The sequence below is a fragment of the Pteropus vampyrus genome, unplaced genomic scaffold, assembly GCF_000151845.1.
Source record: "Pteropus vampyrus isolate Shadow unplaced genomic scaffold, Pvam_2.0 Scaffold64, whole genome shotgun sequence".
Lineage (NCBI taxonomy): Eukaryota > Metazoa > Chordata > Mammalia > Chiroptera > Pteropodidae > Pteropus > Pteropus vampyrus.
Window position 1 is genome coordinate 1,844,130 of NW_011888845.1, and position 13,993 is coordinate 1,858,122.

The 13,993-nt window shown below is 34.0% G+C and overlaps 1 protein-coding gene across 2 annotated transcripts in view; it reads right to left on the reverse strand.

Moving 5' to 3' along the window:
• Positions 1-13,993, reverse strand: part of ADGRB3 (adhesion G protein-coupled receptor B3) — a 693,186-nt gene that overhangs the window by 392,041 nt on the left and 287,152 nt on the right. For both annotated transcript variants that reach the window (XM_011361182.1, XM_011361183.1), the window contains 2 exons: positions 3,098-3,262; positions 2,497-2,661 (listed from right to left, as the gene is read on the reverse strand). In XM_011361182.1, the coding sequence (XP_011359484.1) occupies positions 2,497-2,661; positions 3,098-3,262 (330 nt within the window). The remainder of the gene's footprint in view (positions 1-2,496; positions 2,662-3,097; positions 3,263-13,993) is intronic.

The following is a 13,993-nucleotide window of genomic DNA, read 5'->3' on the forward strand; positions in this document are numbered from 1 at the left end:
AGAAAAGACTGAAAATAGTAGGTTTTCACATTGTAGCAATGTAACAAAATCAGAGGAGCTATTACCTTTCTCCTATTTCAACCCTCAAAGCCTGGGCGTGTACAACAAGATTGAGTTAAATGAAATCCTTATTTGATGAGTTTGACTAATTTAAAAATTAGTCAACTTAATTATCTCTCCTATAACTACTCTATCCCTAAACAAGCAGTATTTAAAAAAAAAAAACAAAAACATGACTTTTTCATCCCTCTAATTTTCTTTTCTTATGAAGCCAAGAGTAATATCTATTTTTGGTCAGCACTGCTGTTTTTAATACTTTTATTTTCTCTATTTACCAATAAAGGATTATCCTAATCTTGATGGGAAAACATTTTTATTTTCCATTTTTAATAGACACCATAACAGCTTTTGATTAAATTCAGATGATTAATTATTATTTTCATTAATTATCCAGATAAATATGTGAGCGTATTCAATTTCTCCTTCCTGACAACAGAGGGTCTCTTGGCAAACTTGATTAATTTGTTTTGCATCCAAATCAAGAAAAGCATAAAAATAAATACTAGTTCTTTCTAACTATCTGAAGGAAAATTAAGAATAAGCAGTAATACTAAAAATAATACTTAAAAAACCCAGAAACATTGTTTAAAAGGAACATTTGTTGAGGCTTTGTCATTGACAAAAGGAGAAAAATACCTTAGCAACTGTTAAGATAATTTGGATGTTTTTTCAATTTAGATTGTTAATGTGTAAATTTGGAGCCATTATATTGCTACATATATAATATAATTTCAAATCATATTATCGAAAAGAGTAAAATGAAAATATTAGTTAATTCCAAAAATATATAATAAAAAATTTTTACCATTTTGTATAATTTTTCAACCTGCTTTAAATCACGAAAGTAAGCAAAAAAAAACCTAGCAAATAAGGTATGTCTTTTTTTGTAAATAGATATGTAAAATGTTTTCTAAACAGCAGGTGGCAACCTTTGTAAATTTGATTGCAGCAGCACAATCTTACCTCTAATCTATATATGCAGCTGAAAGATAGTTTTAAAAGCCCAGCTAAGAACCCTGGCATGCTAAGACTAGTTTAGATGTTAAGTATGAGAAAGATTTTATTTAATCATGCCTACTGTTCTTATGACATTTCTCCGTGGGCAAAAATAAATGTTTTTGTTTGATACTTCTTAATTTTTATGCAGCACAGGAGAAATTTCGCAGTGCTCATCTGCAGAGATATCCTTCTCAACAAAACCCTGCATGCTGGTTATTTATCATCCTGAATTCACATGGCCTTCAGAATTAACAAAACGAACTTTAGATATTTTTAAGCTCTAAAAAAAATCTACTGACATATTGATACTCTAAGAGACCAATTTCTGTTGGTATTAGAGAATTCATTATAATTCTAAGTACGGAGAAATACAAAGTTTGGATCCTTAGATATCTCTTAGAATGTCTTGCTTTTTCTAAATTGAAGTAGTTATATTAGACAGGGGCAGAAATGCACAGCTTTCTGAATTCAAAAACGAACCTCAAACAGCTACATTCACCTTACACATCACTAGGAACCAGAAAGCCAGTGAGATAAGCAAGCTGGCCTACAAAGAACTATTAGCAGCAATATGACTCTAACTGGGTTTTCAAATTTTCTAAGTTCAACACTTTCCCTTGTACTCAACAGTGGGATTTTAAAATTCCATTCTATCACCATTTCTAGCATGTTTATAACAATTTTGCCTATGATATCATTCTAACATCCTAATTTTCATTTATTAAGTCCTCAGTATGTCAATAATAGTTTATTAAATGTACACAGAATTAGGAAGGGGGTCTTCGTCTTAAATAATTTTTTAAAATATATAATCTGTAGTCTGGGCAAGTTCTGACCTTTCGTTTTTTGTTTTTTTTTTCATCCTTATGCATAAAATCCTTTAATGTACAGCACTTCCACTCTTTCACTACTAATTAAGACTCTGCTTTTATTTTAAAATGTGCTTCTCAAAGGAATTTCCTTTTACAGTGAAAAATGGGGCAAGAGCAAGTAAATGGGATGTCCAAGGTCATACATCAAGATGGATTAACAGAAGACTTTACAAGTGTCTGAATTTCAAATGTCATCTCTTTATTTTCTTACTTGGCTATATAACATGTCTTTATATTTATACTATAAGTAATCTAAGGCAATTTGTTTTGTGTTCTCAGTAAACAAATATTTCATGAAAATAGTGAAAAAATAATATCCTAAACTAATTTAAATCATCATCTAGCCATGTTATTGTTCAATATGGCTACCTTTGTTTTATCATATTTTCAATGTAATTTTGCAGCTAATAATTTAAAAATCTGTAGAAGAAATCGCCTATGATACATCAACAGAAGAAACCCCATACATTATGGAAACAAGTGATTAGCAATTCTTCAGTTGAGGAAGTATTGCCTTGGGTAATACTTTTCACTAGGATAACCTCAGTTCATTCTTACTTCTTACCAGGACATCGCTGCTCACTGCATCTTCTCACTTCTTCGCCTGTTCCCTCACACTGCTGCCCTGTTATCGCTGCACCCTGACAGGTCCTTATTCTCCTTTCCCAGCCACCATCACAGGACTTGGAACATCCACTCCAATGACCCCAATGATTCCATTGACCATTGGCTGAAAGAAATGTGTCATGATCAGTGGCATGCTCACTGCTTCATAATGTTAAAATCTAAGTACAACTATTATCTGTTCAGTTTTTATTAACTTACTATCATGAATAAACTTTATTCAAATATTTGACTTGCTGGTCAAATAAAGAGCATTGTGATGAACAGAAGTTAAATTAAGTTTGTCAGAATCTTCAAAGGGACATTGAAGTCTACTCTTAAAAAAGTACAAGTTTGGTGCTAAACTTTATAAACTTAACTGATAATTAAGAATCTCCTGAATTTTGCTGCTTTATTAATGTGATGTAAAGAAAGAGCTCTGTTACAATTGGCTTCATTTACTAGAAATATATAATCATCTGATTATACCATGACCATTTGGCGTGGTTCTGTCTCATTTTTTAAATGGCAGGCATCTCCTGAATGTAGCAATCAGGTCTTACCTGTACACTCAGGATTGTAGCACTCTCTGCTTTCTGCCCATGGTCCTCTGCATTCAGAACCCCCGTGAGCAGCTGCAGTGCACTGCCGGCTTCTCTGCTGGGTCCCATTTGAGCATGTTACTGAGCACTGGCTCCAAGAACTCCACTCCTGCCACTGTCCATCAACTGCCAAAGCAGAAAGAAAGATGGCGTAAGGAGATCTTCAGTAGAGGAGGCTACGCAGAAAGTATAAGGTAAAACTAACTTTGAAGATGAGTCCCAATCAAAGGACTCTAAAGGGATACAATGGAAGGTCATTAGCCTTAGGTTTTATTACTATCCTATTACCTTATTTTCTCACTTCTAATTACTTTTATGTATCCAGTATCAAAAGAGATTCATTTATTTTTTCAAAAATATTTATTGATCACCGAAAAATGTAAGACCTTGATGGGTACAGAGCATAGTGAACAAAATAAATACTGACCGATAACTCATAGAGCTCATATTTTAGAGACGAAAGCCCTAGAATAAGTTAAACAATTTGTTACATGCTAAGTAAGTTAATTATATAGTAATGCCGTGAAGGATAATTTCAAAACACTATGAGAGAAGATTTCAAAGCATCTGGGGAATCTTCTTTGACAAAGTGAGGTTACAGGCAAGCCTTGAAGGATAATGAGGAATGCCTAGGGTAAGGGTATGTTCCATGAAGATATACAAAGGTCCTTGTCAGAAGAAACATGGGCACTTCCAGTGTTTGTGAATGAAGTCTTTGTGAATGGAATCAAGAGGGCCAGGTGAAGCATTCTGCCAGAGGAGGTTGGTAAAAAGGCAATGCCTGATTTTGCAGGCTTTTTGTTAACTGTGTTAGGGATTTGGACTATTATTCTCAGACCATTCAGAAGCCAGTGAAGGATTTAAATCGAATTCTATGACCATATCTACTACAGGGTGGAGACAGAATTATGGGAGAGGGTAGGGATGGTCTGAGCTAGGAAGTTGAAGCAGTGCTGACAACATGTCCTGGAAAGGTGAGAGAGCTGCTGGGGATGCATGGTGAGAGGATCTCCTGAAGGACTGGTCATGCGGGCTGAAGTGGAGAGAGGGTCGAGATGACTTCCCTGTGTCTGGTGACTAAAATATGACATAGATTGTTGAACTTGACTTTGAGAGATTCAGTTTGAGATTCATTCATTTACTCATTCAGTCAAATGATTTTTTGAGGGTCTATTAGTTAGCAGATATTGTGATAGGTGTTATGAGAGACATAGAAATAAAAGAATATAAATCCGAAACTTAAAAATCTTATAACTTAGAATTATTTTATGCATGTAAATAAGTAAATAAAAGGTTAAAAGCAATAGCATCTTAACATGGCACATGAAGGCTTTCAGAGAATAAATCACACTTATTTGGGGGGTGGGTAATTATGTTAGACTAGTATGGTGAGACTTGGATAATTTAGAAAAGGGAGACAGCATTCACAAAGGCATAATCTCATAGTTATGCCACAAAGGCATAATCATAAAATACAGGTGGGCAAAGAAGTCAGGCAAAACTATTTACCTAATTTAGAAAATATTAACTAGCATATAAGTGTTATAAAAGCACTAGTATATGACTGTCTACTTTTTCCAATATCATTCCTTGGTTCTTAGTCAATTTCCTCACAGTGAAAGAGAATTCACGAGAAATCTAAAGTTCCGACATAAGCTAATGTTGCTGTGAAAACCCATCCAAACAAATGAGAAAACCTGGCAGATTATGATAAGTACTTTCAACCTAATTTCAGGCCTTGCAGCTATCTATTAAAAAGAAGGTTGTTTAATAGGTATCTAGCTGTACTTAATAAACCCTTTGTGAGATTAAAAATCACAAAATACCAATTTAATCATCCCATTCATGGTATATTAGCATCTCACTTTATTAAAGGTACCTAATACGATCTTATTGGCTAGGCAGTCCATTTGTCAGACAAAAAAGAAAAAAAAAGTCTAGTAAATTGATAGGACTTTATAAATTATCCATTTCCTATTTTGACTTTAAAGATAAGTGAGTTTTTCATTTCAGAATCTTGCTCTCAAAGATAACATTTATTGAGCTTGCATTATGAACCCTCGCTGTCCTAAGCATTATGAGAAAGGTTTGAAAACATGATTCATGCCTGCTCCTTGCCATCTATTTGCAAAAGAATGTACGAGTATTTAAATTATTGATACCATTCATAAAGCAACATATAAACAAAAATGAATTAGGTGGTGCCAACTTAATTCAGTGCTGAATGACTAGAACAAAGGAATATGTGATGTACTTAAGAATTCTGGTTTTAGGTAAGTTTTCAGTTATTTTTTTAAAAAAAGAATGTAAGTTACACACTCACTGGCAAAGAAAAGAGAATAAATCTTTCAAACTCAGGGGATGTGGAGTCAGGAATGATCAAGTAAAAGGTGTAAATCAGAGAGAAGATAATTTGGCAAGGGCTTGTATTATTGATCAATGAGTGAGAAAAGACCTTGCTGAAAAGAGATTAGAAAGAATGAGAATATTTATGAAGTATTTTGCTCATTAGGCTTTTCATGTTAAGAAGGCTTTTCATCACCATTAGTAAAAATTTTAATTTTAAATTCATACATTTGTAATTTGTAGTTCAGTCCTTTCAGCCAATGTCCACATTTTATGCTTTGGCTAAAATTCAAGAATGAATTAATATAAGAAATCTGAGAAACCTTTTGAGGTTCATCACTAGTATCTACACCAGCAAACATGTTTTAGACAGGAACAGTTTTATTTATAAAATCAGTTACGGTAAAGAAATAATAAAATTGAAGATATATCAAATGGACACTTTTGATGTTTTTTTTTTTTTCCACTGAGAACTAGAAGTTCCTTTTATTGAACATTAACTGAACCATTATGAAATATTTTTTCTACCACTCACTAGGTACCACAAGAAGTGAAGGGAGTGCTTTTTTCTCTTTAGCTGATGCTTAACTGGGAACCCAAAGTGATGAAACTTCTTCTCCTTTGGCCCTGAATTCAGGTTTCTCTTCACTTTTTTGAACATCCAAGAGATAGAGACAATCAATGCCTCTCCCCACACCCTCCTCTGCCCTTGTGTACAGTTGTCTTCTGACATTTGTAAGAGATACCCCCAGAGTCATTGCAAACACATGAATTTGAAAATACCTCAAATCTTTTTTTCTAAAACTGTATTCCTATTGAAAGTTGATTATACATCTTGTCATTCTGTCAGAAAAGTGTTCTCTGATAATTTGGGGAAATGTAAGCACTCTAAAACTCCTCTAGGAGTTTCACAATGCACTCTCAAGTAAGGATTTACAGAGAATCTACACTGTGACTGGCATTGTTCTACTGCACTCTGGGAAAATTTGGGTGGCAAAGATCGTCCAAGTTCTGCTCTCATGGAACATGCAGCCTGAGGAGCTGTGGTGGAGACAGATGATAAGCAAGTAAACAAATGAATAAACAAGCAAGTTTCAGCTAGAAATGTTATGAAGAGAACACGATAAAAAAAGCAATGTGATATTGAACGCTCAGCCATACCTCTTAGGAGAGACCAAACATGAGTCCTATCTTTAGAAGGAGCTAGAAATAGGAAGATCTGTGGAAAGCTCTCTGAAAGTGCAACATCTTGAGGTCAAGAAAGATATGCACATTCAAAGACAGAGAAAAGCTTGTGGGGATCATGAAAAGGGGGAAGTGGCAGGAGATGGGTCAGATGGTGTGCAGAAGCCAGATGTTGTAGGACTACTTAGGCCATGTGATTAAGTAAGATGGGGAGTTATGGGAGGATTTTAAAGTAGGGGAGTGATGCGATATGATTTACATTTTAACACTTACTTTTGCAGTTGTGGATTGCACAAAGGCAAGAATGGGTATTGGGAGATGTTAGGGGACTATATTGTAACTCAGACAAAAGTGATAGTGGCTTGGTTCATGGTAGCATCAGTGGAGACAGAAAAAAGTGAACAAGTTTGTGATATTTTCTGGATGTAGAGCTGATAGGTTAGTGGCGGAGTCTGGAAAAACAGAGACTCAAGGTTGACTTTTAGGATTTTGGCTTACCAAAACAGATAAACGGTGGAACCTTGTTAATGTACTGGTTAGGTAAATGGTGGAATCTTTTTATTGTACTGGGTTAGACTAGCATTCAAACAGGTCAGGGGTATATATATAGCCCTGACACTGAAATGTCTATTTCGAACATGTTGAACTTGTAATGCCATTATAGACATAATAAAGGGAGTCCTGAACTACATAAACTTTAAAAAATGTGTCTCCCAAATTTATTTGGAAATTTAATCATCCTTCCTCTCTTTCTTTTTATCCTTTCATGGTACACTATTTGGTAAGCATCAAGTATATAATTTCTTCTATAATACGCAGCCAGTTTAAGAATCAATACTTTCTTAGGCTTTTTCAATTTCTCATTTCCATCATAAGCTTTTGTAGTTGGAATTTTTTAGTCTTATTTTTCAATTTAAAACCTCCTAGTGCTCATTACTTTATTAACCATCTTACAAAGGTGACTAAGAAAAGAGCACTGTAAGCTGTGTACTGAAGCCGAGAGAGGGCCGAGAGATTGGCCTGTCTTACCATCACGTAATGTGCTTCCTTATACAATGATGTCACACTGGAGACAGTTAAAGTTTCTCTTCAGCAATGTGACACATTACCAGATTTTCTGGATCCTGAAGAATTAAAATTGCAAAGGCTAAATTGCTAGCCTTTACTTTGGGGTTTACTTTTTTATGTGAACTTCCTCCTATCATAGAGTTGCAATTGGTTCACCTGGAAGAAAAACCTGTCTCCCGTGTATGGGGCCAAATTAAATTCTATGATACATTTTAGTGAAAATGTTGCTTCAGTCTATTTTCACATCTTGACCAATAATGGTCACAATATAGGATAGGTTGAAAAGCAATAAACACAGATTGGATTATGTACTCATTCACAATGTCGCAAACATTTTGGATAAGAAAACTATCATTTCAGGGACTGTTCTGGGTTGATTGTCACTGACTGATAAAGCTATTTGTAGGAAGGAATTGGGTGGAGAAGAAGTCTAGCCCTGTCTTTGAGGCTGTCCGATTTAGTGATGGAAAAGTTGGAGAGTACAGGTTTTTATGCAGTTGGAAGTTACCCAGGGAACTAGAAAGCCCTGTTGGGGATACAAGACTGAAATATAAAAATTGCCATCATCTTGCTTTGGGTACATGTTGAGGAACATAAACCTATTTTTCCCACTTGCCATTTTAAATTAAACTACCAAAGATAAAAAAAAATCAAAATGAAATATCGTTTTAAAAATTAAAATTAAAAATAGAAGCAAGTTATCATGAAAAGGCTCAGAAAAAAAAAATCTTGGTAAGTTAAGACAAAGTTTAAATGAGAAAAGAAATGAAATAGTAAAAGAAAGCAAGCCAGGACTCATAAACAAACACACTTTTAAAATCTCATAAATTAAACAGGGAAAGATATCACTGGAATAATGCTAAAAATCTGAAATGACAAGAAGTGAATACAATTGCAGTACAATAGACTGGAAGTTTAAGAAGATAAAATGCAAATCAATTAAAGAACAGGTTAATGAGGCAGCATTTGAGTTTCAAATTGTAACATCCTCATGCAGAGAGAACTAGGGACCTTTAAACCAAGATCAGGCAAATGTTTCGCATCTTCCTACTCAATGCCCTCACCAGAAGGACTCCCTGCAGAGGGACCAGGGCAGGTCACCCACTCATAGATGCTGAGGAATAAAAATTTTAGGGTCACAGGAGACTGGAGCTTGTTGCTCTAGATAGCAGAGATACCTGGGTAAGGCTGTGTTCCTGAGGACCAACCCTTGGGTAATCCTTTCCTTCTTTACAGGGTTTGTAAGAGTCTGAAAATATACCTGGAAACTACAACTTGACAGGACCTCTAGGGAGGCTCTGAATTCGCAGACATGCATTTCTCAAAGGCAGGACTGACAAGTGTTGACACTACTCAATCTCAAAGATTGACAGAAGCCCTAAGTATGTACTTCTCTTTGTACAAACCCGGCCAAAGAATCCTTTTGAATCTGTGATTAAGTCTGTCCATAAAAAACAGAACTCAAAAACTATCATAATGTCCTGAATTTATTTCACTTATTTCTTCCCAAATCTCTTTTAAAGTAATAATCTCATATAAATCATGATAAATCTCTTCCATTTTATATTGTTTTATACTTTTTAAAGATCTTTCCACCTAATTTTAATCATATAACAATCCTATGATATAGAAGGTTAATAAATCCTGGCCCCATTTTATAAATGAGAAAATGAATAACTTGCCTAAATTAATATTTATAATTAAGGATTGAGAATGAACCTTAATCCATGTCTTGTAAATTCCAGACCACTGTGTTTCCCACAGAATCATAATTAAATTCATTACACATATTTCATGACATAAATAAAAACTTGTCAATCCTTTTTCATTTGTTTTAGTCTTCAATCTATCACTCAATTACTATTATCCCTATCTTCTATATTATTTGTACTCAACTACATAAATATATATCAGAATAAGAATTATCAACTCTAAAACAAAGAGGACCAAACTTAGATCATCAGTCCCTCCAATCTTTTATTACTGTCAAAGGGAAAAAATATTACTATAAAATAATATACTATAAATAAAATTACATAAAGCCTGAGGCTTTGAACTAAGAACTTAAGTTTTTACTTTCTCTAAATAATTTAATTTTGGAAAAGGCTGTATCAATTTCATTTTGTGGATATACACTTGTACAATTTTAATGGAGGGCTTACATAGAAAATGTAAACATTTTATTGTGTCTGATACTTTTCTCCATTTAAATATTAATAAAAATAAAAACTATTAAAAACAGAAGCATCTAAAGTGATCAAAGCACCCTAAAGGAGGAGTCACATCAAGGCGACTTCCAGGTACTGGTCTGACACTTACAGCTAGACCTCAGTGCTCTTAGCAGTTTGCTTGGTGCTCATAGCTAGGCTGTGTTCTCTCTCGTTGGAACTGAAACCATCACAGAGAACATTAATATCAGACAAAGTCACTCTCAGACTGTGATAAAGTGAGATAAAGCAAGGACACTTCATAGACAAAAACAAGGTCACAGTGAAACTGACAAAGTTCCAAATATTTTCTTCTCTCAGCTAACATGAGTGAGTCCCGCCTGCTTCTTTACCAATGATGGCTAGTCTTCCATCCTCCTGCAGAATTTAAGATACCCAATCATGGAATTCCTCCCGCCCCTTCCTGACATTATCAAATCCAGAGCAAAGTTTCACTTCCTTAAAACCTCCCTAAAATCACCAAACACAAATATAAACCCTTAAACTCTTAATAAGTCTTTTCTAACACCCTTTTACTGAGATGCCCCACAGTTCTCTATGTTGATTTTCCCTCACTGCCAAGAGTAATAAGTCCAATTTGTTCAACTACAAGTGTCATCCTGATGGACTTGACTGGAGGGCATTGCCATAATAATGATATTAATACTTATGCATTGTTTGCTATTTACCAAGTTCTCTCTCTCACACAGCATCTCACATAGTCTTCTCACAATCCCATGAAGTAGTATTACAATTGTCCCCATTTTACAGATGAAGAAACTAAGGATCAGAGAAGCAACACAGATATTAAAAAGTGAAATCTAAATTTAAATATATGTATTCTCTTGCAAAAATCCAAGATCTTTCCACTACATCATAGCAATGCATTATTAAATAGACCCAGAAAATGTCCTATAAGTTTTCGGGATGAGTACTAGAAATTTCGATATGTGCATGTCAAGAAAATCCATTCAATAGTAATTTATTGGATACTACCAGGTACAAAGATGTATGGAAAGATAAACAAGAAATAAAGAGAATTTCCTTGACCTCGAATACATCAGTTAATACTACTATGAACTTGATGCTCAATTAGTGACAGCAATGGAAATTCAGAGAAAATAGAAAACATAGCTTGGAATGTCAGAATTTCTTAGTTTGGTGAGATAAGAGAAACAGATCACAAAGACCATTGAACATACACATATACATACGCATCCTTCCATATTACATTAATTACTAGTACACATGAGAAAAGGAGGAAAATGGGGTCACATAATGTTTGAGTCAGTGAATGAATCCTAGTGAATTCCTTTTGTTGCTCCATATTTCTGGTCCACCTTCCCTAAACCAACACCTGTCTCTGTTCTCAGATATGGTAGACAAATTAGTAATTAATGACTTAAACTTGGTTAATACTATAGCTACCTTTTCCTTTTCTATCTTTTCTCCATATATAAATCTTAGGCAAATGGTTTACCCTCACCTCCAAAGAAGTGGCATAAAATTGAACACTGACTAAGGAAAATACCTGCTAAAAATGAGATGTCATTTACTTATAAGTTGATATCAAAATTTTTGTGAACAAAACATATTTCATTATTTGATGTGGACAATACACACCAACCCTACATAGCATCCACTTCATTATTGTGGTTATGTGTGTTTGTTAAGGCAGGATTCTGGAATGCTGTTTTGACATGATCTCACACGAAAACATCACTGGCTAGATTTGTCAAGGTCAAATCTAGCAAAGGTGGTGAGAAGAGACCCAATTTGTTGTTTCAAATGTTTCTTCTGTCCTCTTCTGGTCTTCACTACATAATTGGCCTAACCATGGAGAACCGAGTGTAGGTCTTGGCTGACTGTCTTCGTTATTGATGCACTCCCTATCACTGTTTTACCCCTTAAGATGATGTCTTAGGACTCTCAGGTAAGATGAACCTGCTGAGAAATGTAGGTTGGAACCACTGAGTTCTCAAATCACCACCTTTCATTGAGGTAGAGTATTTTTATGTGTTTTTCAGAACTACATTCAAATTTTCACATGCTTATGTCTGAATCTTCTGAAGAAATTACAAATTTGAGATCAGGAACTATATATTCTTCTTGGTAATATCTTATATCTTGTTGATACTTGACAATACTTTTATATTTAGTGAAGATGCCTGAGTCTGGCTATAAGACAATTAGTTCTAAGGGGAATTCCAAATGTTTACACCAAATAAATCTCGCATATTTTAAAAGCACAATTCCAAAACTTTTGGCAGAGTATAAAAACTTTTTTTAAAATCATAGCTATTAGAATTCCCTTTCAGATAGTAAGGAAACTGAGTAACAACATGGTTAGAGTTTTACGCCTTTTATGATGCAACTAAATTCAAGAATGAAAATAATGGGAGCCAGAGATGGTACATGATAAATTCATTAAGTATTCAAGATGGACTCATAATGCTCATTTATGAGAATATGAGTTAAGCGAAATTTAATAATAATATAAACAAAAATCCAAAAATTGAAGAACTATACAAAAGAAAGACATTCAATTTTTATGGTCTTAGAGTAACTCCAAAGATAGTGTAATACCGTTAAACACAACTACCTTGAAAACAGATGATGTTCTTACTTGAATGATAAAGCAACAACTATATCAACTTAGGAAAATGAGTTTTCTTATCTGAATTCTAACAACTTAGTATCCCTATCTACTGATATTCGAGCATTTTATTCCTAGAAAAGTTCATGGAAAGTAGACTGTAAGAAACTTGGTTGATAATATTTTAACAGATCAGTACCATTTTATCTTTGTACTGGGGATCAACTGACATAAAAGAAGTAATAAAAACTAATCTATTAAAAAAGATTCTATACTTAGCTATTATTTTTTATTTTACCATGTTATCTACTTTTTTACATTCCATGAAAAAATAAGAGTGAACTATATTTGATTTACTGTAAATGTCACAGCTCAGCACTTAAAAATAAAAGATTCTAAAATTTGTGTAAGCTTGTCCAAATCTTTGGAAAAAAGGCAGGGCATAAATATATATGTATGTGTCTGTGTGCTTGCCTATCTGCATGTTTATAGAAAGACAGAAATAAGACAGAATGTAACTGATTTCAGAAATAAGTTTTCTGGGAGTAATTTGCAAATAAGTAACCATGGCTTCTGGCTCCTCAATATTCATAATTACATGGACATTAAAATGTATGAGTTATACTCATAGAATTAATAAAACTCTAGAGTAATGATGTTACTCAATATAACCATTGCATATTTAAATGTATATTTCTATGTATAGGAACCTACTAGTCTTTCTCTGAAGTAAAAGGGAACAAGTAAACTTGTTAGATGACTGTTGAATGTCTATATTTTGGATGGTTTTTCATTGTCTTAAGATGTTTTAGATACTTAAAATTTCCAGAAGAACTTTGAATCACTGTCTCATAGCATAGGATATTAATTTGGGGAACTTAAAGTGCAAATAGGACTGAATGTGAGTTGGACGATGTGTTAGAAGCACATTACTTATATCCCAGCTATGTTGCTTACATGCAGAATATGTGCCTTAATGGGCCTCTAAGAAAAATCGCCCAAGGAGTAGATGAATGATTATTTATTTTGGTCTTTGCCATTCTTGTTAGCCTTTGTCATTTGTCACTTAAGTCTGTCTCTTCCTTTAAAATGTGCCTATGCTAGTCCTGGGAGGTTCTGTCATTTGCGTGTTGGTATGTGTGTGTGTTTTCTCTCATAAATTGCAGGCTTTCTGAAAAATAGAGATCAGTCTTTCTCATTTTGTAGATGTTGTTTTATGTCAAGGATAGGTAAAATAGAATTTAAACATTTTAAAAGAAAGAAAAACTTAAGAGAATATAAATATATCCTAAAAACAGACTACATAGTCTTCATAATCACATAAAGATTATGTCATTTATTATCTAACCATTTATGCATCTTGCAGCAAAACTAGATTTGATTTCCTAGCAAATATTTATCATTTTCATGTATGGTCATTTGCACATTTCCACTCTTTAACTGACTGTAAGAGAA